The 27,435-nt window shown below is 53.3% G+C and overlaps 1 protein-coding gene across 4 annotated transcripts in view; it reads right to left on the reverse strand.

Annotated features, from left to right (window-relative positions):
- Positions 1-541: 541 nt before the first annotated feature.
- Positions 542-27,435, reverse strand: part of ICE1 (interactor of little elongation complex ELL subunit 1) — a 57,077-nt gene continuing 30,183 nt past the window's right edge. Inside the window, exons 12-19 of one of the 4 annotated variants that reach the window (XM_043601423.1) lie at positions 25,254-25,666; positions 18,206-22,966; positions 16,895-17,063; positions 14,159-14,319; positions 10,807-10,997; positions 8,444-8,550; positions 2,635-2,733; positions 542-1,595 (exon numbers count right to left, since the gene is read on the reverse strand). In XM_043601423.1, coding sequence (XP_043457358.1) covers positions 1,414-1,595; positions 2,635-2,733; positions 8,444-8,550; positions 10,807-10,997; positions 14,159-14,319; positions 16,895-17,063; positions 18,206-22,966; positions 25,254-25,666 — 6,083 coding nt within the window. In that variant the 3' untranslated portion in view covers positions 542-1,413. Of the gene's footprint in view, positions 1,596-2,634; positions 2,734-6,979; positions 7,812-8,443; positions 8,551-10,806; positions 10,998-14,158; positions 14,320-16,894; positions 17,064-17,360; positions 17,574-18,205; positions 22,967-25,253; positions 25,667-27,435 lie in introns of those variants that run through there. The other 3 variants (XM_043601439.1, XM_043601431.1, XM_043601450.1) reach the window with 3 other exon arrangements.

Raw genomic sequence — 27,435 nt, forward strand, 5'->3', positions numbered from 1 at the left:
ACGTTGACCTCACTACACCTGCTCCAATTTCAGACGGCTGATTCACTGGGGGGCCGGGTTTTTCTCTCCCGGCAGCTCACAGGTCTTTGAGAACACAGCCCGGGCTGTCCGCTCCCCAGCTCCTCCCAGGGAGGCCCCAGCACGGAGCCCACGCTCAGTAAATACTGGTAGAAAGAACAACCCGCCAATAAAAAGCTTCCAAAGGGCAGCGCAGAGTTATTTATAAATGTCAATTATGTTTGTTATAACTGTTTCAAAAACACGAGGCAGGAGTGACAAAAGAGTTGTCGGATGTGATTTTTTAAAGGGCAGCAATATTCGTAAGTAAACAAAGAGGGGCCATCAGCACGTAATTACGCGGGATCCAGTGACGCCAAGAGCATCTCGGAGAACACTCACGACCGGCGTGATAACAGCACGTGGCGTATTCCTGTGTTGGAGCGGCCGTCTTCCCTTTGGTTAGAGTGGAGAATTTTCCATCTTTGCTGATAACTAACACCCAGTGTCACTCTTGGCGGATGAGAACAATCACGTGCGTGGCTTACTTTTTATTTTTTATTATAAAAAACACATACAAGAGTTTTAAGAAATGATGAATATAAGACAAATCGGAACCACGGTGAGTTATTAAACCCATTTTCTATGTACAAATACTACAATTCCGAAAGTGGAATATCATCAAATGTGAAACACATTATAGCACTGTCCATATGTACACGGCACACACAGAGACCCACCCGCGCTGGCCTCTGAATCGTTTAGATACACGTCGGGACACGACCCTGCAAGTGACCTTTGCTCGGAGGCGCTCCTGGTCCTCCTAGAGTGACAGGGTTTTAAGGAACCGCAGAGACAGGAAGAAGACGCGCTACAACGGGGCCCGAAGGCTCTCCCCGGGTTCCCTCTCACCCGTGGTGCGCCCACCTGGAGAAACAATGGAACCGTCCGTTTCCAGCTAAGACCGCGGAAGAGTCTTCTAGCTCCTTCTTAGCCGATTTATTTTTTCCTAGTCAGCCATTCCAGCGCAAAGTCCAAAATTAGCTCAGGAACCAAATCAATGCTTTTATATTAAATTCATTATAAAATGCCACTCAATTTTAAAAAGCGACTAAAAGGACACTTTCTGCAGCAAAAAAGGGCTAAGTTCAAGTTTTTGTTGTTTGACCAAGACACAATAATACAACCCACATGTCATGGAATCACAACAGCCTTAAGTGAAATGTATGCGGTTTGGGGGAGGGCGGCCCGGCCCCTGCTGGCTCCGGTGTCCTCGCCACAGTGACGGGCGCGCCTGGACATCCTCTCCTCTGCGACGACGTTCCGAAGCCTCAGTCGGGACTCTGCGAGCTGACTCAACTGTCCGGACTCAGACACGCGAAGGCACTTCTCTAGACGCAGGAGCGCACGGGCTTCTTAGCCCACCTCCTCGGCGCACAGGCAGCTAACTTCCTCCAGGCAGCTGAGCACCGCGGAGGGAACGCTGTGAGAGGTCTCTCTGCGCCAGGCTTCCAGGATGCGGGAGATCTCCGCTGGGTTGCTGGGACTCAGATCGCAAAGCGCGTACACAGCTGCTAGCTGTATGCCCCACGGTATATCTGCAAAGAATTTTCCTATCAGTCGCTACGCAAGAAAATGCTTGTTATTCAGAATCTGAATGCCGTAATCTGCGGAAACACTCTTCACACACAGGACACTTTCTGCCAGCAGTGAAAAGTATCAGAGAAAAAACCCACAGTGAAAAAATTAACGAAGACCCATCCACACGTGGCAAGAAACAAAACGGCAAGAGAGCCGTGTGCAGGCCGGCACCCAGGGCACGGCCGGGGTGTCCGAGCAGGAAGCTCTGGAAGGATCACGCTCCACATTTATGTTGCGATGGAAGCTGGATCCCGGAGCGTTCCTCAAATAAATGATTCCATTACATAGCCACTGCGAGTGCTTATGAAAGGGCTACTCTGAAAACAAACAGAGCCACGAGAGGAGAAGAAAAGCCCTTCCCCGGGGCAGCACTGCCCCCCCCCCCCGCCCGCCCACCATGTGCCTGAGAGGCCGGCGGGTCGGCAGAGGAAGGTAGGTTACAGCAAGGTCACAGACCACGTGTGCTAGGCTTCTTTCTCATTTAGCTTACGTTTATTTACAAGTCCTTTAATGAAAATTTAATTTAGGTGAATTTCAGTTAAAACTACAATTCAAAGAACACAACATAAAACCCACATGTGCTCAAACGTCAGTTCTGAAACACAGCTTTAAAAATTACTCACCCCTCACATAAACATTTTAAAAAGGTGGGGGGGGGGGGGCGGGGCGCCTGGGTGACTCAGTCTGCTGTGTGTCTGACTCTTGATTTCGGCTCAGGTCACGGTCCCAGGATCTTGGGATCGAGCCTGGTGGCGGGCTCTGGGCTGTGCTGGAACCTGTTTGGGATTCTCTCTCCCGCTCTCTGTGCCCCCCCTCCCCCTCACGCGCACGCCTTCTCTCGAAAATAGACACACATTTAAAAGCATGAAAACCATGCATTTCCCGCAGCCGCACGGCAGCGAGAGGTGCACAGAGCAGGGCGCACGGTGGGAACTCGCAAGAGGCTTAACGGGGCCGCGAGGGACTCAGAACAGTCTCAGCGGACACGGGTCCTACCTTCGTCCTGGGCATGCTGAATAAACATGCCGATGACGGAGCTGATGCTTTTCACAGCAGACGGGAACCCTTCCTTCAAGCCCAACTGGCCCAACCGACCTGGGGGGAAACAAACCGAAACGTAAACGGTCTTTGGTTACATGGCAACTTTTCCCGAGAATGTAAAATTCACGTTTTCTCTCTTACGCCGTTCCGCACATTGAGGTGAAGGATCCTCAAGCTGAAACGGGTACCTGTCCTCACCCGAGAGCGGGCGGAACAGGAAAGCATCGGGACGCCTAAAGCACCCCTTGTCCCCCTGGGGGGTGGGGGCAACGGTGGCCAGGGTGACTAACCGTCCCTTCTTCCGGTCACACGAGGGCGGCACGCACGTGCGGCTTTCTCCGCCGAGGGAGCCGAGAGGGAGCTCAGCGGAGCGCGTGGTCTCGGCAGGCTCCGCGCGACACGGCTGACTTGCGCTGGGTCGGGAGGGCCCAGGCGAGGCCGCGGCGCCGGCAGCCAGGTTCTGGACCAGCACCCTTCCGAGCGGCGCGGCCCTGGCCGTGCCGCAGCCCGGGAGCGCGCGGGCGTGGTTTGCACGGTCCCCAGGGTCCAAATGATTTTCACAGCGGAACAACGTGGACTAAGAGGCGACCTGCCTCCTTCCCGATGCTGAGATAAGACCCAGGCTCAACACCAGCGCAGATCGGACGACTGGGCCCGCGGCACCAGTCACGGCAGCGGCCGCAAGGGGGCCACTGCTGCCACCAGGAGCTCCCGGTCAAAACAGCTACTTTCGCGGAACGATGCCCCCTCCGAAGCACCGACAGTTACTCTTGCCGCGGCCAGCAGCCCGTAAGCTGCTGTGGGTGTGGGGGGCACACGGCACACCGGGGGCCTGGCCAGGCTCGGGCCGGGGCAACGCACCGACGGGGCTGCCTGAACCGGGAGGGAGGCGGTGCTCTTCCGAGACACGCCCACATTTCTCTGCCGAATGACTGACAACCTACAGCTATTTGGACCCAGACAGACCTCTTCTCAAAAACGAATAAAGCGAGGAAATTGATCACTGCTGTCGGTGACAAAATGTGCGCTCTTAAGCCAAATTAGAATTTTGGAAAAACTTCCACCAGCCATCCTGCGCCTGACAGCTTCAAAATTTAAGACTTCTCTGATGAGATTGTGACGATATTAATGTCTGTCTGTCTGCTGGATGTTGTTGACGGCTGGAAGATGTGTGCAAATCAGTATTTTCCGAGGGAGCAGCGCGCCTTATGAAGTCGCCCTGGAGCCCTCAGGACCCGTGACCAGCGGGTGATGCGGCAGGAAGGCCCCCTGGTGACGGTTCAGACCCCACTCCGTCCGTTTAGGGAGTCGGCACTTGTGAATTTTTACGTGGTGTCCCAGCATATCCGCAATGATCTAAAAGGGCTATTAAAACACTCAGGAGCTCCGTACAAAGCTGGATTTTCTTTACACACTTCAACCAAAAAACCCACTGCAAGAGCCCGGTGCAGCGCGGACAGGCCCTCGGATCCTGGCAGAAAAGAGGATCTGCAGCAAGTTAACCGTTCTCCTCGAGGTCGGTTTTGTTTGGCAACCACTTTCCACGGAGAATGTCATTTATGTTAACACCGGTTTATCATTACTGGCTTTAAGTGCTAACGGAAGCTCTCCCCCAGTCAGTAGGACCTGCAGTGACAAGCCCTGGGGGTCCTCGGTCCTCACCGCGGCGGGGGGGGGGGGGGGGGGGGGGGGGAAGCCACATCCCGCTGAAGGCGGAGGACGGAGGAAGCGCGATGATGCCACGCGCCTAGCCCCGCCCACCTGGATCCCTCCCGTGGTCCGCGGTCCGTGGAGGTGGGCTTGCTTCGAGGTGGAACCCCGTTCCCTCCCTCCAGGTGCGGCCTCGTGTTCTCCGCCCCTCCTCTCTCACAGGAAGGGGATTCCAGACGAACTTGGATGCCCTTTTATCCAAGTCCTTTTCCTGAGTTTTTAGGACATCGCCCTGTAATCTCACTCTTCTGTGTCTGCGTTTTCTCAACTCTACACACACCCTCAGCTGTATATATATATACGAACCCAGGCCACCAGCTTCATTGCCATTTTGAACACGGAGAAACTGAGACATAGGACACTGAAGTAACCTTCATCACTTAGCATTTCCTACAGGAACCAACTCAGTACTGGTGGCGTGCAGCCCAAATGCTGTCACAGACGGCTCAATAAATTCCTACTGATGGATGGATGCCTGGAAAATTTCGAATCCAGGATGAAACTATAGACATCTGGATAATTCCCGGGAAATCTCTCACCGAGGTTGAAAAGTAATGTACTTTAGAGATCAGGAATTTCAATCAGTGATCACTCAGTTATCTGCTTCCAATTAGATCAAACTGCTGTCTGCCCCCATGTGTCCTCTGAGACAATCTACTAGGGGTGCTCAACATACACGTGGCAGCTGAGCAGGGGGAAGGGCGTGTGCCAAACAGACACGGGCTCGCTCAGCCCGGGATGCGCATGTCTTCCCAGATAATATAATGGCCCCTTTTCTTTAAATTAAAAGTACTTAATGAACTGGATTTTATAAGCTCTTTAAATTAATGGAACTTTCAAGGATCAAATGATCAGTAATCATGAGTCAGAGGTAGGTGGCTTGGGGGAAAGACCTTAACGCACGAGAACAAAGATGAGAGACAAATCTGCCCTACAGACGGGAGAAACAGTCCCCCCAGAAGGAACCTGAGTCCAGGGGATTCGGCCACGTGAAAACACAGGTAAGAGACACGGAGTTCACCTCGCTGTCAAAGGTAACAGCCCCCAGCACTCAGGGAAGCATGAGGGAGGCAGCTGGGGGCCTGCGGGGAAGGTGACCGAGCAGCCCCCCAGGGCTCCCTCAAGTCTGCAGGTGCAGGCAGGCCCCGGAAAACAGGAGTTGAGGCGACGTCAAAGAAAGGGTGAAAGAAAGGCCTGGCAAAAGGCCGGGTGGAAATGGACAAGCAGAGGCTACTTCAGCCTGGCCTGCAAACGCCTGATGTGGGCAGGGCTCCCCTGGCTTCTAGGCTAAATACCAGGTGGGCCCTGGAGGGTTCCCCAGCTCTTAGGGGCAAAGGTGGCGCTACACGGCTTTGCACTCGACCGAGTCCAGCAGCAGACAGACTTCTGTCTCCGCTCGGCCACCTTCAGCACCGAGGGACCTCAGACGAGGGCTTGACCTTCCCTAGCCTCACCGCTGCCCTGAAATGAGCAGACTGAAGCAGGTTCTAGCACTTCTCCACATCCCCCTTGATCTAGAACAACCCAAACACTCCCCAAAATGCTCTAATACGCCATCACTCGAGCACGTTAGAAGAAACCCCACTTACTAATCATGTACGACCCCCTGCGGACAGCACTGCTCATCCCCCCATCCCACGTCAGGTAACCCCGGGCTGTTCTGACAGAAAGCGTCTTGGGTTTCCCGTGGAGTGAAAATTCATTTGGGATTTTGCCAATTTGGAAATAAAAATAAAGACGACTCCTCTATTCTTTGAATGATGAGTGTGTCACTACTAGGAAAATCACGGCTCACCCGTTTGTGTGCCGAATTCTATAGCGTCAGCTTCAGAAACTGCAGGAAGGTTCTCTAACGGAGTTTCCTCTCAGAAACGGCTCAAACTCCAAATGGGACAGCTGTGCAGGGGGTCCGTGCACATCCGGCCCGGACCCAACTTCTCAGAGCTCTGCAGTTCTAGAGAACAGGCCTCACCCGTCTCTGTCCCCACCCCCCGCCCCCATCGCCCAGCGCCACAGCTTCGGCGCCCACAGACGACCAGAGCTGGCCAAGCTGAACCGCCCTCTCCGGCACCGGCCTCTGCCCGCCGGCCCTCCCCACACCCGCCTCGGGCAGGGATGCTGCGGCAGCTACGCCGGGTGTCTGCAGACCCCAGGAGAATCCTCCAGGCCCGACCCTGCGCTCACTTTCACCCTTACCACTTCCTGGCTATCCATCCTCCGAATGACACTCGTGTGTTTATATGTGATCAGCTCATCCCGTAACGCTGTTAAGTACACGTCATCATTTACTCCTAGCTTATGTAACTTCACTACATATGGCTTAATTATGTAAGTGTACACACATTCTTTAAGAAGCTTCTCAGGGCATCTGGACGACCGGCCAAAGGTGGAAGGCACGGACTCCGGAGAGCCAGCTTCAGGGGCGAAGCACGTGTGGGGCCGACCGTCCACCACAGGTGCACGAGGATCGCACGGAAGCCACCAGAAGCGCAGCCCTCCGCTCTCCCACGCCCGCTTCCTCTCCCGTCACAACCAACAAGTGTGTAAATGGACAACCTCCTGCAACAACAGCGGCAAAAATCACACAGTATTTTGTAAGCGTGACTTCAAAAAGTTTCGTGTTCGTTTCGAAATCCAAAGATACTTTATGGAGGTTGATATATGTATTTATAGACTTAACATCTTTTCCTAATTTTTTCTTCAAGAAGGTTTCTCGGTTTAAAATAAATCAGTTCAAACTACGAACATCGGTAAGAGAAGATGCTGCCGAAAGGAGAATGTGCAGACACACACACGGCCCGTCTGCCGCCCCCTGGCCCTCGTGTCCTTCCTGCTTCCTGCTGTCGCGGACTGTCCCGGGGGCCTGCAGGGAGGGGCTCTGCAGGGCCCGTGTGGCGGCGGTGCCCACGGAGCCGCTCGCCCCCTCCACCACCCACGCCTTATTCATCTCTGCAGGTGGCTCTCTTCCTCCACGGTCGCGGGCAATCACTCCGGGCTCGCACACTTCACTCCAAGTGTATTTTCTGTCCTTTCCAGTGAAATTAGAGTCTTCCTTGAAAGCAGGTTGCCGTCTTGAACCATTTTACACATTTACTTAGCGCAAGGTTCTTAGGTTTGCATGTGAAGCAGATACAGAGCAGGAATACCTTCTTGCTGAGACGGTAACAAAAGCAGCCACAGACAGCTCGAAGTAGAAGACTTACTTAGACAACGTAAATAATACTCTCAAACCTTCTTTTGAGCGGTACTGTCTTCAAGTTCTAAATAATTCAACTCTAGAGATACTTGAAAGTCGCAGGAAGTACCTTCAAGGATCTGAGGGGCTACAGTGCAGGTTATCAGACGAACCTTGTTTGTTGTGTGTCGGAGGGCAATGCTACATGCTGCAGACAGAGAAGTCAGTTCCGAGTAAGGAGAGCCTTCTGAAAGGTAACAGATGTCATCACGTAAATCCCGCAGGGCTTAGAGAGCACCTCATCAGAGATGAGGCAAAGAGGAAAAAATGAGTAACACTAAGAAATAAAAATCTGTGGCAGACAGGGAGGAGCAGAACCAAAAAGCCACTGAGGTCCTCCTTATCTGAGACGCCTCATTTAAAATATGTTTACACAGCGATTTTCATTCCTACATTTCAGCTTGGAGGAAAACAAAGTTGGTTCCCAGTCACGGCACCACAGGACGTGACCCTGCCTAGGCAAACAGGAAAGAACCCGGGTGCCTGGCGGGCAGGCAGCCGACTTTCAGGAACCAAATGAGACCAGAGTGTCCTTCAGAGCAACTCTGTGCCCCGGCTGGCATATGGCAGTGTGTGCCTGTGTGGCTACCAACAGTACGAACTGAGAAGCACACGTTCAATCACACACAAAATATACTGGCACGAACACTTCATCTCTGGCAGAGCGGAGTAGGAGAGTAAGTGAGAAAATATCTACTGTGACGGTGATAAAGTCACTCGTTATGGTCAAGTTTCCCCCAACGTGTATTATTCCACCTTTATTCCCCTACCAAGACACGATCAATAACAAGAAAAGGCTTAATAAAACAGACAACTCACCAATCAGCCTCAGAATTGATGCTATAATAATGTCGGGAGTATATGCAATGTTTGCATGTCCTTTTCGGTATTTTATCCACTTATCCATGACAGGCCACAGCTCTTTACTACAAAACAGTAACAGCACGCATGCGTGTTCATGTGCATGTGCAGGAAAAGAACATATGTGTGTCACCGCTCAGATATCAACAACTTGAAACTGGCCCATAAAAGACAATTAGTCAAGAAAAGGGACTTTTTAAAAAAAATTTCATCTATTTATAAAAACAGGCTCCATGCCCAACGTGGGGCTCGAACTCACAACCCTGAGATCATGAGGCACACACTCTACCAAGTGAGCCAGCCAGGCACCCGAGAAGAGGGACTTCTGAAGATGTAACTTTTTAGGTTAAAATGAGGACAGTCACAGGAGGCTCACACACTCTCCAACTATTCAGGGCGTCTCTGCCCACACTGGCTTCAAAGAGGCTACAAAGAGCTATGTTTGCATCTTGAGTCTGTTTCCGCCCTTTTCACAAGGCTTTGAGTGGAGAAGCTGAACAAGGTCTCCAGGTCCCAGAACTGGCGGCGGTGGGGGTCTGGATTTTCACTGGGACCCTCCAGACGTGCGCGTGGCCTCTGTTTCCCAGAAGCCTAGCGTGTCCTCGGAGGAGCACGGAGCTCAAGAAAACCACACTGTCGAAACTTTCTACTGACTGAAACACTGCCAATTCCTCTTTGCCTTCTCTCCTTCCAAAACCCGATTTCCTTCTTACATAGCATTTGTAGTATTCGAAAAGCTGAGTGACAACACACAGGAGAATAACGTAACTTAAAAGTGCCCCAAACAGCACATTTGCAGAGAATGTTACTCCACTAACTCCGGATTTTTCTTTCCACATGCTTCTCCATGTGCATGTACGTAAAAACCTGGGGAGGGTGACCACAGCGCTTAGGGCTCCGGGACTGGAGTTGCTCAGGCAGAGATCCCGGCCTTCCACACCTTCACGCCCAGCGGGGGGCACTGGCCAAAGGACCTCTGGTGAGAACCACTTCCAGTGGTCTCATCGGTCACCCTGCCCACTGGGCTCCCACCAAGAGCCAGGGGATGAGGCCCACAGGAGGCCCGCGTGCCTTTCCTGACAGCCCTGGGCAGACGGCTGTCACTTCCTTACTTGTCAGCAAAGGACTGTGAGATGCCATCATGTCACTACCCGAGCATCCGTTTGTAGCTGTGTATTTTAACACAGCCGTACCTCGTTATACAGAAGTACCACCGTTCAATTCCCTACTGTTTCACATTTAGGAGTGTAATCTTTCCCTAGTGTTAAGGAGAAAAAAGGAGAGTACACTTTCCCACAGAATACATTCAAGTATCTCCAGGATACGGACTATCAATCCTTTGTGAATCCTTTTTCGGGTCATAAACTCCTTTAAACCAGCCTTTCTGGGGCGCCCGGGTGGCTCAGTTGGTTGAAGTGTTCAATTCTTGATTTTGGCTCGGGTCATGATCTCACGGTTCGTGGGAACAAGCCCTGCATTGGGCTCTGCGCTGACAGGGCAGAGTCTGCTCGGGGTTCTCCCCCTCCCTCGGGCCCTCCCCGCCCCCACACAACCCCCCTATGCAAGCACACGCACACACGCACACACACACACTCACTCTCTCTCTCAAAAATAAATCACCTCAAATAAATAGATTAATTAATTAATTAAATAAAATCAAAAGACCCCCCAAACCCTTAGCCTTCCTAAGTCAGGTCCCCAGACAATTAAGATCTAATAAGAACAATTGTTTGAGCAGCTATTTTCTCCTTCCCCCCACCTCCCGGTCTCCCAAAGATGGCACGCTGCCAGTGCCAGAATTCTCCAAGCCCAGAGAAAGGCAGATTCGTTACATAAAACAGATGCCTGGGACTCCGTTCTCTCCTGAAAGGCCAGGTGAGGAGAGCCGCTAATCTGGACTCTCACTCTGCCTGTTCGCGTGGGTTTTCCCAAGTATTTGAAGGTTAAGATACGATCGTCACACTTCATCCTACGCTACTGGCTGAGCACTTCCCTCGGTGGACACTGCTCCGCATGCCGGCTTATGCCAGCGAGCCCACACCCCTGCTCCAGGAGATTCCTTTCCCCTTGGGACAGAGGTGGTAATAAAACAATCTAGGGGAAGAAGTCACAGGCACCACAAAAAAACAACGCAAAGACATGTGACGATAATACGAGTCCTTCAAGGGTAGTTTTACCAACTCTGACCCAAATCCAAATGTCATTTGTACATGTTTCCGCTGCCTTCAACAGCAAAATCTGCTCCAACCAACTTCAGCAGCCATTCAACAGACTACCTTCCAATCCAACACCCCAGCTCTGAGTCAGTGAAACGGCCGTACCTTATAATGTTGTCGTGTGTCCAAATCCACTTCTGGTGGCAACACAGCAGGTCGATGGCAAATATGTACTCCCAAGTGTTATCACTCAAATCCTCACCAAATTTTTCACTGGACTGGAATTCTGTTTTTGGACACAGCTGTATGGTCAAAAGCAGCTTAGAAACCATGAAACCCACATCCACAGGAGCATTCTAGCAAACGAGAAAGGAAAAAAACAAAATACAATTTAGACTTTCAAATACAGCACCTTTCATTTGTAATCTCGAGTGTAACAAGCATCCCATGAATAATCATTTAATTTTAAGACACCTTTTGAAAGCTGTATTGGAATAAGGAACTACGTTTATCTTAGTCATAATACTTGTCCTAAGCTGATTATAAACCGGTGGTGGGTAGGCCACAAAAAAAGCTCTAGGCAGGATGCAGAATCCAGTCAGGTAGAAAACAGAGCAGCCGCAATCCAGATAGAAATGCAAATTGTCATTACCTCAAAGCAAAGAATTAAAAAGTTGTAATAAAAAAATTTTTTTAACTTCAAAAAAGTCCTTTAAATTCTAACATCTTCCTGATGCTAGATATCAGTCTTGTTACAGAAATTGATAAAATTTAGCCAGTACTGGACTCCTTGGCCTGGCTTCATTCACACCTGCGCGCATTTGTTGATATTTACCCACGTCCTTGTACCTATTGGCGGTCTGAACGCTCCTTGCTGCTGAATAGTTCTCCATTACATGCCGGACCAGTGTGCTTATCCACTCACCTACTGACAGGCTTCGGGGCTATTCCGGCCTCAGGTGATGCGCGAGAATGCTGCTGTGAACACACATGTCTTCGTGTGGACGTTAACGCGACTTCTTGGATAAATACCTAACAGTGGACTTACAACTTTTTCTTTCTCGTCCTATTTTCCATTGGGTTTTGTTATCAACGGTAAATAGGAAGCTTTCAATCTTTTCTTATACTTGCAAAAGGCTAGAATAACTTGGTTCTTTATAAGGTGCAGCAAAATTCAGGTGGAGCCTATACATGCTTTTTATGTTTTACATCAACTTCTCCCCCTCTTCTATAAACGTTAGCTGACAACAGCTGTTTCTTCAAGTGTTCTGCCCCAAAACCAACTCTGATAGTGTTTATTTCGTTAGAAACCGTCCTTGGCTTCCAAATCTGCCACCACAGTTGTGGCTAGTGGTCTTCTCGCACCCTTTATCCTACGACCGCAGTTCTATTTTCTTTCTCGTTTTGAAATCTTCAATATTTTCCCTTTTCTCTTTTTTCATTAGTCTGACCTGAGAGCTATCTGTTTTGTTACTATTTTTTAAAGGCAATGTGTTTTTCTTCTATGTGTTTTCTTTTTGTTCACTGCTTCATACCTTTTAAGCTATATTCTTTTTTTTTTCAGATTGCTTCTCAGATTTTTAATTTTTAAAATAATTATCAGCCACTTTATCGGTTTAATAATGAAAACACTTAAACTATGTTAGTGAGTCTAAGTTTTCCCAAAACTAGAGATCCTTGGTATGAAGGGTTTTCCTTTTCAATGACTTGCGAAACACTGATCTTACTTTTGAGTTCCTTATTCCCCAATTGTCCAGGATCATATATGCCAACTTTCAAGATGAGTGGGGGAGGGCACAGAGAAGGAGACACAGAATCGGAAGCAGGCTTCAGGCTCCGAGCTGTCAGCACAGAGCCCGACTCGAGGCTGGAACTCACAGACTGCGAGATCATGACCTGAGCCGAAGTCAGATGCTTAACCTACTGAGCTAGCCAGGTGCCCCGGGAATCTTCACTTTTTAAGAATTAAGGTTTTCACGTAACCAAATTCATGATGGGTTTGTACATGTGCTATAGGCAAACAGAAAAATTAATATTCTTCATTCAAGTTTACCTTACATATTAATGAATTCCAGTGCGTCTACTCTTTTTTGTCTCTCTGAGAGAGAAAATCTGCAAGTCTTGTACTATAATGGCATTCTTCCCCCAAGTATTACTCGTTTTTCTATACCCTGGACTTGGTATTTTTTTTTTTTATTTAATTTTTTTTTTCAACATTTATTTATTTTTGGGACAGAGAGAGACAGAGCATGAACGGGGGAGGGGCAGAGAGAGAGAGGGAGACACAGAATCGGAAAAAGGCTTCAGGCTCTGAGCCGTCAGCCCAGAGCCTGACGCGGGGCTCAAACTCACGGACCGCGAGATCGTGACCTGGCTGAAGTCGGACGCTTAACCGACTGCGCCACCCAGGTGCCCCTGGACTTGATATTTTTATTTGATATATGGCAAACACATTTCTTACAATTCTGCTTTTTTCATGAAGAATGTCTTTTATCATCAAATCACCCATATCTGGTTTCATCCTGAACAGGCCAGAGGAGCAGGTTCCAGTGCACAAGCAGGGGGACCAGGCAGAGGCATGTGGCCCCGCGGGGGACCTGGGGGTGGGGGTGTGATAGTGGCCATCGCGGTCGATGGCAGGAGACGGAAGGGCCCTTCTGACTCAGTGACTGATGGGAATCTGATGATGCCTCCCAGGACTACACTCTGCTTTGTCTGGACAAGTTGCTAAACAGATGATAACAGACTTGCTTTTAAATATTTCCTTAACTTGTATCCACCAGTAGCCCCTTCCTGTACTTTTCATAAGAAAACAGAAGTCTAACGAATATTAATATCAAAAAGTACCAAAAAGGAAAGCAAAACGGCATATAAAATTCCAGTACGTGCATGAGCCAGGATAATATTAAGAGGATATTAATACACAGTCATTTAAAAACAAACCAAAGTCAACCCGTCACTGAATTCGACATCTCTTTGAGTTTCCCACTGGCAATTCGACATCCAGAGATTCTCATTCGATAAAAGCTATACATAAAGGAATACCAATCTAGATGCCGTATTAGCACTCAGTTACCAAATAAACGCATAGGAACAAAGTACTTAAATAAATAAAAATCCCATCAACCAAAAAGAAAAAGAGAGTACAGACTGAAAAACATCAAAACGAGGAGTTGAAATTTTTCACCTCACCATTTTTTTTTGCCTCTCCAAGTGCCTACTGCAGACGGCCCCTCTGGGCCCTGCACACATACACGTGGACTTCATCAGCGGTAAACCAGTGGACAGAAGAAACTTTTGTTAAATCAGCACAACACGTAAGTCTACACTTCTTCCCAAGCTGGCCCGTGCACATTTGCCGAACTAAACGCATAAGCTTGGGCTAAAATGGTATTTTAAAGGATCTCACACAAAGAGGAATGTCTCTGAAATGCTGATGAACAAGTACGACCCGAGTGAGTACATTCACGTAAGATCTACGAGCATGGTTATGACAATAAGTAAAAGCCAGCCTCACCTTTTCCCAGTTGAGGAACGCTCTCAGACAGTTCCGAACCTCTCCTTTCGCACGCTGCCTGGCAACCAGCTGCATTGCTTTATTAATCACCGACTGGGAAATAAATATATCATGCCACATGTTTGCAATGAACAAAGTCAGTTTTTCTGATTCCGGAAAATCTATGAGAAAGACAGACAGACAATAAACCTTTACATCTGATCAAATGAATAAATTACAAGCTAAGAACAAATTTTAATAATTGTGCTTGTGCCTCGCAAGGCCTCCGAACAGTGAAGGGAGGGAGCCCGAAGAGGCCCCGGCCGCAGTTATTTCAAAATCTGCTTTCTTCTCCCGCAAACCCTTCGCTCTGGCAAACCTTCCTTAATTACATCTGAACCATGACAGCTCAGAAACACCACTGAATTAGGAAAAGAGCCATGGAATCCAAAACACGAAGCCAAGGCAAACCGCTCTCTCCAGATTCCCCAAGCCTAGAACCTTCCCGTTTGTTAAGTGTCATTTCAGGCCACTTTTTATGCATCTGTAAGACAGAACTCACCGGTACAACACTTTTATAAAAGGCTTTCGACTTGGAGAGACGTTTTTACACACTGCGGAGGATGATCTTCTATCGTGAATGCTCTTGCCCACGTCTGGCTTTGTTTAATCAACCTAAGCCACGTACAGCTCACATACGACAAAATGCACCCTTTTCAAGCAGACGGTTTGGTGAATGAATGGATCTGCGTGGCCCCCACCGCAATCAGTTTAAGAACATTTCCGTCACCCCAAATTCCCATGGTCTGACCCTTTCCAGTGCGTCACTTAGTCCCAGATACAGACAACTCTGATCCGCTTACTGTCACTTTCAATGAGTTGCTTTTTCTCAAATCTGTACGAACGGGTTCGGACAGCACGCACCCCTTTCCGTCCGGCTCCCTGACTCCACAGAATGCTTCTGCGGTTCACCCGTGTTGCCACGCACACCAGTGGTCCCTCGCTTTGCGTGGCCAAACAGTGGCCACTGCTTGATACAGCACACTCGTTCTTTTACCCGCTGAGGGATGTGGGCTTCCAGCCACGGGCCACTGCAGATGGAGCTGCTACGAACAACCGCGAGCCAGTCCAGTGAGCTCATGTCTCTACTTCTGTTAGGCAAGGACCGACGAGTGGGATTCCTGGGTCATTTGGTAAGCGAGTATTTGCATTTTATAAGAAACTGCCAGTGTTTTGCGACGTGGCTGAGCCAGCCAACACGGACTTTTACCCGGTTTGGCAGGAAGCGCGTCTCTTCCGTTTCCTGTTCTATCTCATCTAACACTGCAACGTGTTGAAAGAGCAGACGACCAAAGCAACTGCACTCTCTTGATTTGTTCTCTCTGAAATCTTGGGTCCTGCCCCAGGACCTCTGCACATGCCGCTTCCTCTGCCTGGCGTTCTCTCCCTCGCTTTTCTTGGGTACACTGCCTGGCATCTTGCCACCTCAAGCTCAAAGGTCACTCTGACAAGGAGAGCTTCTCTGACCCCACAGACACTCACAAATCCTCCCTCCACAGCACTATTCGTTCACTCATTCAACAGATACTCCGTGACTGTGGACAGCGCATTGTTCTGGGGTCGGAATAAGTGGGGAAAAGACGAAGTTCCTCCTTTACAGAGCATGCAATCTAGTGGAGGAGAAAGACAGATTCAGACACAATGGAAGCGGGGGTGAGGGCCATGAAGAAAATGCCAGGAGAAAGACCGCAGGAGTCCGTGTGGGAGGTACCACGTGAGCCCCAAGAAAGCTAAAGGGAAAGCTTCCCAGGGGAGAAAACTGTGCCCACGAGCCTGAGGGGCGCGGGCTGAACCCCGGAGGGGGCTCAGCAGAGCGCACGCAGCTCGCCTCTCTCCTGCCCACCACTGACGATGCGCTACGCGAGCCGGGGTCACGTTGGCTTGTGCGCATCTGGGTCGGGCTGTGGCCACCACCCGAGCCTGAGGCCTGGCACGCACCCCGTTACCACTGGTGAGGAAAGCAGGGCCTGAGAGAGTAAACAAGGCGAGGGAGAGGGCGACACACAGCAGCCTCACTCGCAGCCCCGCAGGCAGCGGACATGTCCCGTCACCCGATGCACACGCCCCCCCGTGAGATTAAAAGATTAAAGGTTAAAAATCTTCATGATCCAGGTCAGACTTTCTGGGCTGCAGTCAAATCGCATTTATGCGCCGTGTCACCGTTCATAAACATTGCCACCGATGATGTGTGATCAGGAAGGAGACTTCTGTGCTGACCCGTCCGTGGGGACGGAGGGAGCGGAGGAGCAAGGGGGGCCCAGGGGAGCCCTCCCAGGATTCCACGTCTCTGGTCCTCGTCTTGTGGGCTTTACGGCTCCATTTCAGACGCTGCCTCTTCCAGCCAGCGACACGGCAGCACGCTTTGACTCCGACCTTATAAAAGCATCCTCCCGTCTCGTGTGGCCCACACCTGACTCTCGAGTGGCTACACTAAGAACAGACAGGCACACGTCATGACGACACTCTATGCACAAGCGGGAACGCGCGTGCTGCTACGAGCAGGTAAGCCACGGAAACCGCCCCCCGGGCAACGAGGCACGGCTTCACCCGGCCAAGGTTCTTCACGGCCTCGGGGAAACGCACCAACGTCTTGCGTGTTTGCAAAGATACAAGCGATCCCTCGGCTGCAAGGACAGACCAAGTGCCACGGGGTAAGTACACAGATGTCAACACAAAACGACCACCGTGTGAACGCACCTTCCTTCAGTAGACTGTAGCAAAACAGGCGGGCTCGCTCCAAGTCTCCCAGTTGCCGGCATATGCCCACGTACACCCTGCAGAGGGCGTGAATGTAATTGCGCTCCAGGGAGATCTTCTGAATCTTCAGTTCTGAGAGGATGGAGTGAAGCAAGCACTCTGCTAGATGCTGGGTCGAAACACAAAGAGAAAACACAACGTATACCGACATTTCTTCTGCTTACTAAACAACGGCCACAACTTACAAATGAAGTCTGTCGGGACCACACAACGTGCCCCGGAGCAGCAAGCAGAGGAGAGCGGTGACTGCGGAGGACAACCCGCCTCGCTCGGCCCAGTGAGCCACGCGGCGCGGGGGTCAGGGGCCGCGGCCGCGGGCTGCCTGCAGGTGCCACAGGCCGCGCCCGAGCACGCCTGGGCCCCTGAAGCCGCCACCTCCCCACCGAAGTACACTTCCTTGCTTTTCGCTAAAGTAACTCTCTGATCTACTCCAGTTCCTGTTTTCTGAACTCCTTTAGATCTTAAAAACACCGGGCAACGTTTGTCTCACTTCGGAAGAAGGGCGCTAAACGATTTGGTCCACGTGTTCGTTTCAAACGAACCTTCCAAAGTCACTCGCACTCCTCTCGCGCTGTCTGAAAGTACGCGACCCAGGAAAACCACGTGCGCGTTTCCACCACTCCACCGCGAGGAGGTGTGGGTAGGCAACACAGCAGGGGCACCGGAAGTAATCCGCACAGGGTGTCGACACGGGCACTCAGAAGACACAGCCCTGTGAAGGCCCCACTAAACCACCTGTCGGTCTACACGATGCTCCCATCTCTGTTCTCCCCATCTGGAAGCCAGCACGTGGTCCTGCTTCGTGCGCGACGTACATCAAGGGAGGGACGGGAAACCCCGCGCTATCTTTGCGACAGACGCTCACTCTCGGGTGTGTATATGGTGCAATTCATGGAAAAGAAAGGCTCCACTACAGGAGACAAATCTGCTGCTTTGACACAAATCATTTTGAGCCTTTCAACAGGCCAGAATCGATGGAAAATGTGCAACTGTGGTCCTGACAGACACTTTTTTCCTTCCAAATTATCAGGTATTTGATAAATACAAGTGATCAAATCTCCACTGCCTTACCACAACCCGCGTGTATAAAATGCTGACTAGAAACCAAGTATGGGTCACAACGTGGACACGGGCAACTGTCCACCTCTGGAATAAAAGTCCTGCTCAGGGCCATCTACCACCGGGCTGCGAGCAGACAGCGTCTCCGAGCACATGCAGTTCCTAACGCTCGTACAGAAAAGTTCCACATACCTTTTTGGTTGTGCTGAATTCGTGAACAACTTCCTTCTCTTGATCTCTCATTACGGGCTTTTTGGAGATATTTCCCACGTACACGTGACTCCGAATGACAGGCAGGAGATCAAAAGACGACTCTGCAATCTTCTTCAGCGCGTCAGCTATGGCTTTGTCGTGGGACTCTACGGTTTCTTTCGGGTTTGGAGGCAACTGTGAGGCTGTACTGACGGTCGGAAGAGCGCTTCTCTCCTCCTCTGTCGCCACGCCTTCAGCCTGAGGGAGGCTCCTCCGGAGGGTCTTGTGGACTCCTTCTGCGGCAGTGCTCCCGGGTTCTGGTTCTGGGGACCCGCTGTCCAGCCGCAGTCTCTTAGCGCTCCTCAGCGTAGATGCAGACAATGTCCTTTTCCCACCTGAGTCCTGGTGAGTCCCCGTATCTTTGGACTTATCCTGACTGCAGTCAGTCCCAGAGCTGCCCCCCGTTTTCACAAAGGCTGTTGATGTTGACGTGATTGCTTTGAATCCTGTGATGGCACCGACGGGCCCTGCTAAGTTCTTACAGTCAGCAGGCGGGCCCCGGGCGAGCTGAATGTTCCCTTTGAGGATGTTGAGGGTGCGGGCCCTGGCAGACAACTCCGGGTACATGCTGTCAAGGATTTTGACGGAATTCTCCTGGGGTCCGGCCACAGCCGCGTGGGCGGAAGCAAAGGGGGGGAGGCGGCCCGGCACAGGGAGGGCATGCTTTGGCGTCGCAGCACAGAACTGCAGGGGAGACGACAGGATCCTCTCACCGGCTGCTGCGGTGGATGGGGACGGGGACGTGTGCGGGGGCGAGGGGCATCCGGGCTCTTCCGGCAAAGGAGACATCGCAGGAGGCACCGGGATTTCACACAAGGGAGAAATGGGGCCGATGGGAGAGGCGGGGGAGGAGGGAGTGGAAGCGGCTATCAGAGGAGACACCGGCCGGGAAGTCCGTGGGGGGGTGGCAACCAAAGGAGCAAGCAAGGGTGGCAGAGGGGGCCCCACCTCCTGCCGTATTTTACTCAGGGTGTCAGAACAGTCCGTGGGGGTCGACGTGTCCGCATTGGCTAGGATGGTCTGAGTTTGATTTCTCTGGGTTTTTGTGTTCTCTCTTTCCCCTAAAAATGACTGGGAGCCTTCACTCTGATTAGCTTCAACTCTGCTTGACGCCGAGGTCTTTGCTGGCTTGTTTGACTGATCTTTGTTGGTCACCTTGGATCGATTCTTATTCTTGCCAAACGGCTCCAGTTTTGAGTTAAAATACGTGTGATCGGACGCAACTACCTGAGACTCGAAGTTCTGGTCGTAGATTTCGGAGCTAAGCCTCACACTAGGTTTGACCGGCCTGTTGCGCAAGCGACTTTTATCGAAGTTGGTGCTCTGACTACTGCTGGAGATTTCTTCCTGGGCACCCGGGAGGCTGCCGCCCTGGGGCTCCGGAAACGCAAGGCCAGGGTGACCGGTCTCTGGAGACTTGTCCACAGCAGTGACGGAGATGAAACCGGCTCCCGGGCCTCCCGGCTCCGGGGAGACAGCGATGTCCTCGGGAGTGTCGCACAGTATAACCTGGTCCACGTTTGGCATGAGAGCCACCCCGTTGATGATGGTCCAGTGGTCCCCCTTTTCAATGACTAGATTCTGATCCTTGTTGATCAGCACATTGATGACCTCGGAGGTCACTGTAGAGATCTGGCACTGGAATGTCGTTTCCGCCTCCCCTTCGGCACCGCGCTCCGCCGTCTGCCCCGCTCCCGAGTCGGCGTCCAGGGCTGAGGGCTCCGCCGCTTCTGACAGGCCCTCCTCCCCACCACGGTTCGGGCTGGTGACGTGGGAAGCTGCCTCGGGTCCGCTGAGGGCGCTTCCGTTCCCCGCGGGACCGCTGCCCGGAGAGCCGCCCTCGCCGGCCAGGCCAGCTGCTGGAGGGGGCGAACCCGTGGGCAGTGGCGAGGGGTCCCCCGCTTCCCGAGGTGGGCCGTGCTCTCGGACGGGCCCGGCAGTCATGGCGTCGTGCACGTTGAAGAGCACGAAATCGGCAGCATCCTCTCCGGCGGGGCCCTCGCAGCTGGCCTGAAGCTCCTGTCCGATCTTGGTGAGGACCTCTGACAGCGTTTCCAGAGAGCGCCGAGAGAGCCGCCGTGTGCCCCGCAGGGGCCCGTCCTCCTCCTCGGACTCGAGCCACTCTTCCGGGGTCTCGAGCGCTTCTTCTTCACACAGCTGCTTCCTGTACTTTTCTCCTGATGGCTCACCTGGCTTTAACTCTTTGCTCATGTCCTTACTCAGGGTTCCTTTGCTAGAACATTCTGAAACAGAGTCCCCGGAACTATAATCTCTTAACTGACAACTTTCGAGAAACATGACGACCTCGGACGTAGAAAGTCCGTCTATCTCTGAGAGAGTACTGATGTTGAAGTCCTGCAGGGCCGAGGTCAGACACCCCACCTCCACGGAGGGCCTGCTCTCGGCCGCGCCGGCCCCCAGGGCTCCCCCACCTTCCCCGGAGGCGCTGGTGGCCCCGTGCTGGGCGGCCCCCGTCACGGCCTCGGGCTCACTCTCGCCCTCGCTGCAGCTGGGTGCCTCGCTCTCTTCCACCTCCGTGTCGCCGCCTCCCGCCTCCCGGATGCCCGTGTAACAACACGGGGCCGCGGCCAGGGCACCCGGAGGGACGCCGCGCGTCTCTTCATCTTTCCCGAGACCCGCCGACGGGAGCGCCGTCCCAGAGGTGCCTGGGTCTCCGGGAGAAGCGCCGCCTGGGGTCGGCGACGGCAGCTCCAGAGACCCCCTCAGGCTCTGCCGCCCGCCAGCAGGGTCCTCGGACACGGCCAGGGCCCCCCCGCCAGATCTGCCCGAGCCACCACACGGTGCTCCTGCACCAGGAAAGCTTCTCGACACGGGTGCCGGCATGGCCGGAAGGCGTCCATCCACAGGAAGCCCGGACGAGTCCAGACTCGGGGCGCGGAGGAGCAGACCTTGCTCCTGCACTGCCTCCTGTGCCGGGGCTCCCGTCAGGACATCCTGGTTCGGGACTGGGATCTTTTCACAAGAGAAAGACAGTTTGCTACTTGTGGAACAGTGAGGACTTTCTACAGGTACAGAACCGCTTGGAAAATTGAAATCTAACTTTCTCCTTGAGGCAGAAACTTGTGGCGAGGTCCCCCCCGTAGCAGCCGCCCCCGGCACATTCCAGGCCGGGTCCTCTCTCTCTCCACCACGTCCCGCTCCAGACGCCGTCGCGAAGGCAGGCTCAGTCCTCTGCGGCCCCCAGTGCTCTGACCTAGCCCCGTGTGCCGTTTCGGGTCTGGCCTGCTTGGTGATCACCGAAACTTGGTTAGGCAACAGTGACGGAGCGGCCCTGAGCCCCGCGGGGTTATTTTCTCTGGCGAGTTCAGGCCTGGACGCGGGTCCCCTGTTTTCTAAGGCTGGCACTGCCTTTTGTAACTGATGGTCAGTCTTGTGTTCGTGTTCTGATTTAGCTCTCAGCCTTTCCTCACTACCTCTCCTTAACAGGTCACTCTGGTGCCAGGAAGGGCTTTTCACGAAGCCAAACCCACTCTTGGTCAAGCCGCACTGAGACTCCACCAACGGCGTGGAATCCGCCCTGGTCAGGGAGGGCTCAGTTCTCGGACCCTGACTTCGACACTGAGCCTCTTTCGCAGCTTTTATGAACTCCGAATGCGGAAGTGAACAGACTCTGGGCCTGCCTTTCCCAACGTCTGTGCCCTCGACCTCACTGCCACTTAGGTTATTAAAATGTGATGCTCCCAACTCGGCGCTCAAAGCATACAAGCTATCTTCCAGATGGTTCTCTCCGGCAGGACACTCTGGGGGCTCGGGCTGCAGGTCCAGCAAGGTGAAGGCCTCAGCTCGTAGCTTCTGTTCTGAGCGCTGCAGCTCAGTGGGGGCAGAGTCAGGAGGAAGGTGTGCATCAGAGCAAGGCTGGGAGTCACTGCACACAGACGATGCCCCCGAGGTAGGAGAGGAAGAAAGCCTGGCGTCAACACCGAGCCCCGTGGTGCCCACTGTGTGACCTGCATCTGCTGGTTCAGGCGAGGTTCCTAAAATGAACCTCCGAACATCTCTGTCTTTTCCCAACACTCTACACATTCCCTGAAAGTGGTCAGAAATGGATACATGATCCGATTCAAAAGGGATTTCGTTTGTCAGTGTCCACGCAGTAAACTGTGGTTTGGGCGATCCTATCATTTCAGACAGCAGGGTCTTTCCTTCAGATTCCACGAGATCACTGAATGGTCTGCTGCCGAGGGGAGGGTGATGCACGTCAGCCCCCCAGAGGGCCGCCGCCCCGTCCTGGGCCTGGCGGCCAGACGTCCCCCCACACACGATTCCTACGGTGTCATCGAGCGTGTTCTCTGTCTGCACCGACTTGTCCGCCTCGCGACCCTCTCTCAGTCTCTGTGCCTCATCTAAAATGCCTCTTTCCCTGTCACTCGTGGCTTCCGAGGACACTGCCCAGGGTTGCTCGTGAGCTAAAGCACGTGTGGCTGAAGGCTCTCTCAGGGCCGCTGTGACTGTCCCAAACCCAACCGCTGTCACTCCATTTACTTCCAGCGCAGTCAGAGTTCTGGAGGCTTCGTGCGATGTGAGCTTTTCCTCCCGCGTATCCCTCCTTCCATCACTTCTTCCGGATGAGCCAAAGTAATGTGATTCAGACGTCTCATCTTCTGAAACAGACGCGGCAGAATTTCTAGGTTGGGACGACTCATCGTCACTGGAATCCGTATACTCTCCGAAGTAGGTTTCCTGAAAAACGAAGGAGTTGTTCCCGTTAGTTAAGACTAACTGAACCGAGTGAACACAACTTACCAATCGCATGCATCACAGAACACACTCCTGCTTCCTGAAGAGCCCGTAACACCCACCCGCAGAAGGAGCATCTCCTCGTGTGCAGCCCACAGGCGACGGGCGGGCGGCAGCGGGAGCACAGACAGCACCGCCTCGCCTCCACCCTGACCCTGTCCCAGAGCCCCACCCCCACCGCCGGCTCCTCCCACAACTCACAGCCCCACGTGGCCTGCGGTCTGTTCTCCTAAGGCCCGAACAGTCCCTCTCTCCAGCTCTTTCCCCTCCATTTCCCGGCACAGCGGTGTCCAACTCGGGACGCACTGCCCTCTAGTCCCCGGCCTCCGGGTCACTCTGGCCCAGGCGCCCAGCTCCGGCCCAGCACCACCCGTGTGGGCGGTGCACCTGGCCCCCGCTCTGGTGACGCCACGTAGACCTCTCGTGCCAACAGCCCCTCTCACCAGGCTGCACCCGGGGTGCCACTAACAAGCGGACGGGCTCCACTCTTCCAACGGTGCACACACAACACTGCTCCTTCCCACACAACCCGCTCTCCGCCTCTGCTCCAGAAACCCCCCACCACCCCTGGGCAGCCCCACGGCCCGGGCGCACCGGCCCCCATCACGCAGCACCTCCAGGAGAGCTACCTCCTCAACCGCGGGGCCTCATTCCACAAGGGAGACTACGGACCGGCGAAGAACAGCACGGACATATGCTTGCCCCACACTAAGCCAATCCTTTCCTCCCCCGAAACCTTAGGCACTTTTATCTGGTTCTCTTCCTGTCCTGCCACTCGTCCTCAACCTCCTCTCCTCTTCGATGCGGTCACCTACAGGCGGATGCGCTCCTGGGACCCCAGCCTCTGCTGCTACCCACACACACCGAACAACCTCCCAGTCCCATGGCTTCTGTGACACCCCGAGGTTGGGGAGCCCCGACGTCTGGGCCCGCCACAGCCTCCTCCCGGGCCCCACGCCCGTGGGCCTAACGTCGCAACGCGTGTGTCCGCCTGGAAACCCACGCACACCTCTATCCGCACCTGACACCGCGCCTTCCCACCCACGCACGGTTTCTTCCTTCCTCTCCTTCCCAGCATCGCTGACTCCTGAGCCTCCCTTTCCACCACGTGGAAAACCTCGCCAGAGGCCGCTCGTTCGCCTCCTACCATTCCTCAAGCCACCCCACCTTGAACCCCAGTGCCGCTGCAGGGATATGACCTGTGGAGAAGGCCGGCAACGGCTGAGTCAGTCAGTGACGTCCCCGTCCACGCTCCCACCTCCCTCCGGACTCTCCCCACCGCCTACACTCTGCCACACAGCGGCTAAGTGGAACCTTCCAACTGAAAACCTACCAGCCGATCCGCCTCCCGGGATCCACCACTTCCCAGTGCCCCCACGATCAACTGGGAAGTCCCGAGGCCCCAGACGGCCCTTGCACGCCTGGTCGACGTGAACATCCTCTGGCACGGGATCACCTTCGGTCCCACAGGTGTGTAAAGAGCTCGGCACCGGACACACCCTGCCCTCTTGAACACTCAGCGGGCTCCTGTCCTCCCAGAGCTTCTCTGCCCGCCCTGGCCTCCCTGAGGGCCGAGCCTCCGGCCTGGGTCCACTCCAGCCCCACGGTGTCCATCACGGCCGCGCAATCGCCTGCGCCCTTCCCCACCCCACTGCCAGGCGCGACCCCGCCGAGTGGTAACCACGTCACCTCGCGTTCCCAGTGCCGGGCACGGCCTCCGGAACAGAACGGACACGCACTGCTTCCCAAATGAAGGGAGCGACTCAGAGGAGCAATGCTTTTATCTGCTCCTTAAGCCAAAAAGCATACAAGTCTGCTTTATCGAGACTGGCTTCCTAAGAAATTACAACAAACCATCGTGCAAACACACGAAAAGATGACGAATTCATCAAGCGAAAGTGGGAAATTTGGCAAACGCGGGTTAACGGGCATGCGTGCTACAAACAGGGATGCCCCATCTCTGAAACCAACTCTGTGCCTACACACATTGTTTGTAGGGACTCAGGATTTGGTTGTGAATAAAGACAAACAGAACACGACCCTGACACAAGCCACCAGTGTCACGGCAGCCACGCTGGTCCCAAGAACACGGGCACGCCTTATGCAGTTCTCACTTCGTCCCCAATAAAATCTGGCCCGAGTATCACCGAGCACCTCCCACCAAGCACGGCTAAGTGCCAGGATGGGCAACGTGCCCACTGGATAACTCAAATCCAAAGCGCAAACTCACAGGTGCGAGCGAAGAAGGTAACGTGCTCAGGTGTGGTAAGGACACCAGAGGCGGGGACGGCACCGGAGACAAAAGAGGAGGGGGAAGTCTGAAGAAGTCGACTGCAGCCTGGAGATCTTCATCAAAAAAGCGATCACGATCAGAGAAGTCAGCGCTGTCCTGCTCACTCCTGTGCAGCGAGACCTCAGGATTCCGGCCCTCGGGAGACACGCGTTCGGGACGGTGAGCAGCGGCACCGGGCCCCTCTGTTCCCACACTCTTACAGGCAGAGAAGTCGCCCTCTATCTCCATGGACAGTTCCGTCAGGCACGTCTGCACGGCTGCGGCTCTGAGGGGACCGCCTCCTGCCGGAGGGGGTGCGCCAGCGTCCCGGGAGTCTCTGGGTGCGGGGGGGTTTTCTTTGGCGGGTTTTTCTGTGGGAGACAAAAGCTAATACTAAACATCTATAATATCAAGAAAACTTACAAAAAATATGCTAACCGTTCAAAATGCTTGTATTATTGAGTAAATTCAAATCAACAGAAACATCCTTTAAAAGGCAACCTGCCAATCCCTCCCCACAGATCACCCTAGAAGACCCGAGCACATTTCCCATAAGCACAGTTCCCTAGCAACAAGCAAGCCGAGAGGGCCGGCAGGCAGAGGGAGGGGATGCCCCCGCCCACCAGCAGCACGGTGCCTGGGCGGAAGGGCACCACGACGGCGGGTAACGGGCCTGGACGGCACGTGCCTTCTCTCAGTAAATCTTCCACACAGTGAGTAGTACTGGGGAGGAACGGCTCTGTGCATAGAGGCTGACAGGGAACATGATCTTCATGTCTGAAAAGCAATCAAAAATCAGCCAACATCAAGCCTATCCAGTGGTCATATTTATACAACGCTCTAATTAAGGGACTCGGCTAGGTCACATAAATGCTTTGTATCACAGCGCACCGGGAAAATTACAGTAAAAAGCCAATGGTTTGGGGGTCTTGATTTTGGTGAACTGTAGCGAACTGTCAAGGAAGATGTCTGTGTCCTGGGAAGTAACTGGAAACAACCATCTGTCATCTATGAAAGTTGTAAACATATGTTTTACACAAGGACTCAAGGCTGCCTGGAGAAGTGACTGACTGACTGGAGGGCTGGGGGGGGGGACCTGAACATCTCACAGAGCCAGAAAGAAATTCTCCAAACAGGCTGGGGGTGCCTCAAGGGCCCCGGAGCCGACCTGAAGATGGACCCAATCACCAAGTGGGAAAAATCTGAACAATGAAATGATATGATGAGTTATGATGCAAATACAGAATTCCGATTAATGTGTGTAGAAAGGATGAGAGAAATGCAAGATCGCTAACAAACTAAGTAGTAGTTGCAGCCCAGGGGCTTTGCCAGTGGGCTCGACTGGGAGAGAAACAGACTGTCTGCACAGCATCCCAGTGTCCCCCTCCAGGCGATTTACGGCGACTTGCGGTGGAGAACCCTGGTGGACGCCACCTTTGTAAAGCAGCAGCCCTGCCCCCCCACCCCGAACGCGCCCCCTCCCCTGCAACGGCCCGAGCACAGCGCCGGGCGCTACTGGGGACCTCTTGCCATAAACACAGTCTTCACCCAGCACGACACGACGGTACGCAGACGAAACTGATGGGTTTCCTCCCTCCCTGAAGGCGTCAAAGACAAGAGACAAAGCGAGATGGGCGGACCGCGGACTGGGGGCCGAGATGCGGGCTGGGGGCGCCGCGAGGGGCCACGAGGGCTCGGGGATGGAAACAACTGGAGCGGAACTGGAGGCGTCCGTGTGAGGCCCAGCTCGGCCCAGAGAGCCGCGCTGAGGGGGACATTCAGCGGAATCTGGATGAGGAGCCTGAGGGGATTCTTGCCTTATTTTTATGAATTTTCTCAGAGAAAAACAAAAATTTGGAAGAAAAAGAAGATGTTTTAGGATTTAACGTTCCAAAGATGCCATGTTTTCCGTTTTACTTGAAAAAGTTACCATTAAGCCATAGACCTACCCCTCAAAATAGTTTGCTTTTAAATAAAGACATCGGATTATTAAACGGAAGGCCCTTTTAATAACACCTTTAACGACAAGGAGTCGCGTGCTCATAATGAAACACAGCTACTGCCTGCTGAGGCGGGCGGAAGAGTCCCAGGCTGCCTCTGCCTGAAGGCACGAAGAGAGCGATTCGGGACCGCAGAAACG

Source organism: Prionailurus bengalensis, chromosome A1, assembly GCF_016509475.1.
Source record: "Prionailurus bengalensis isolate Pbe53 chromosome A1, Fcat_Pben_1.1_paternal_pri, whole genome shotgun sequence".
Classification (NCBI taxonomy): Eukaryota; Metazoa; Chordata; class Mammalia; order Carnivora; family Felidae; genus Prionailurus; species Prionailurus bengalensis.